General features: G+C 47.1%; 1 protein-coding gene across 1 annotated transcript in view; it reads right to left on the bottom strand.

Annotated features, from left to right (window-relative positions):
• Nucleotides 1-181, bottom strand: part of LOC135818829 (E3 ubiquitin-protein ligase TRIM45-like) — a 2,681-nt gene extending 2,500 nt beyond the window's left edge. Inside the window, exon 1 of the mRNA XM_065332053.1 lies at nt 1-181. This exon is cut by the window's left edge and continues 2,500 nt beyond it. Within this exon, the coding sequence (XP_065188125.1) occupies nt 1-52 (52 nt within the window). The 5' untranslated portion in view covers nt 53-181.
• Nucleotides 182-1,647: the final 1,466 nt, after the last annotated feature.

The following is a 1,647-nucleotide window of genomic DNA, read 5'->3' as shown; positions in this document are numbered from 1 at the left end:
GCTTGCCATGCTTACCACTACTTCTGCATGACACACACTCTGGTCTGGACATGGCTACTCAATACAACTCCACACACTGGCACACGCCACACCGTGACTTCAATCTGACTTCAGTAGATACACCAACAGAGAACACTGGAAACTCAAAGACAAAGTCACTGTACATACCAGTACGGCACTACACCAAGCCTATTCGATTTACTGGGCAAAAATGATTTTTAATTCATCCACAAATGGCCCAGAATCTGCGAAAACCAGGCTTAGGGTGAAAATCATTTTTTTGAGAAAAATGATGTTTTGTAAAAAGGTTGTGTCGCGTGGACGATCGAGTGCAGTGAAGTGGAACCAAAGAGAATCTCGCTTGTTTGAAGAAGTAGCAGTCATGGCAGGAAGGGTTTCAGCAGTCAGGGAAGTCAAAGCGCTTCCGGTAGAGTATTCTCTGCTACTCCTCAGTACTGGCTCTAGTCACAACGAAGAGTTTTTGAGCTGATCGAACGGATTCCATTTCCTACACTCAGGGATGGCGAAATTTCTGCGCTAGCTGCTGCTTGCGGAATATGGTGAAGAAATCGTCTCCAGTTAGAGTCGTGATGGCGATAGCGAGGAGAACCTGGACGACATCGATCCAGCCAATCGAAGTACAGAGATACTAGCTGTTTCTGGGCCTCACGCAAAGGGAACGCGCGCAGCGGAGCTCATACGTTTGCAGCAAATTCACGAGGAAAATGGCTTGAAGCGCAATGTGAAAACGGTTTTGAATTGAAGTCCTTGGCGATGAAGTGCTACTGAATGCCAGGCGAATGAGCGAGCAGATCGAGAGGCCCCACTCGAGACTTTCCTCGCTGGACAGCTAACTGCAAGGGATTCACGGTACGGCGTGCTGATATTTCACTTGCTGGTCAGCACCAAGCAGATACTGCAGCACGCCAGCACACTATACGCTTACTATGAACAGTGGAACAGTTTGAAAGGCTGTGTTCTTGCTTGTTTCTAAACAGTTGTACTAGATTCGCCCTTCAAAAGGTGCCATCTCAACTGGAGTCGGGTTTCCTTGTGGTGTGTAGCGCCAGAGCATGCCAGCACATGTATTCAGCCCCAGAATGTGCTGAGTGAGGAGCAAACAAAATAATTCATGCAGAACTGTGCATGGCCACTACAGCCTGCAGCACCAAGGGGCCACATCAAGCCTGCCCCCACATTCCTACCTTGTCATGTCACCTAAACAAAAATCATCCATGTCTCTTCCTTCAGTCTGGTGGATCTCTCTTCATTTCTTTCCTGTGATAACAATTTTGTGTTTTTTTTTGGATTTTTTAACACAATACCCTGGTGTGTTTGAGATGCTTTTAATACCACTATGAGTCGACCCACACCTGTAATATTTTGTTTCCTGACCCCCCATGCCCAGTAGAAGCTGAAAATGGGAAAAAGTCATTTTGTGAAATTTCACCCTAAGCCTGGTTTTCGCAGATTCTGGGCCAAATGTTTTACCGCCAGCTTAGCCTACAATGTAGACTAGAGTGCGCACTAGTCTGTATGCAGTGTATACAGACAGTGGCCTGACTTGATAGGAGCCGTGCACACTACAACACTACAGACCACGGGGACTACATGTACAAATCGATTCTTCTCCGGCCTCTGGGGCAT

The sequence above is a fragment of the Sycon ciliatum genome, chromosome 6 (assembly GCF_964019385.1).
Source record: "Sycon ciliatum chromosome 6, ocSycCili1.1, whole genome shotgun sequence".
NCBI classification, from domain to species: Eukaryota; Metazoa; Porifera; class Calcarea; order Leucosolenida; family Sycettidae; genus Sycon; species Sycon ciliatum.
The sequence above is the reverse complement of the archived record's forward strand: the minus strand, read 5'-3'. Positions and strand labels throughout refer to the sequence as shown.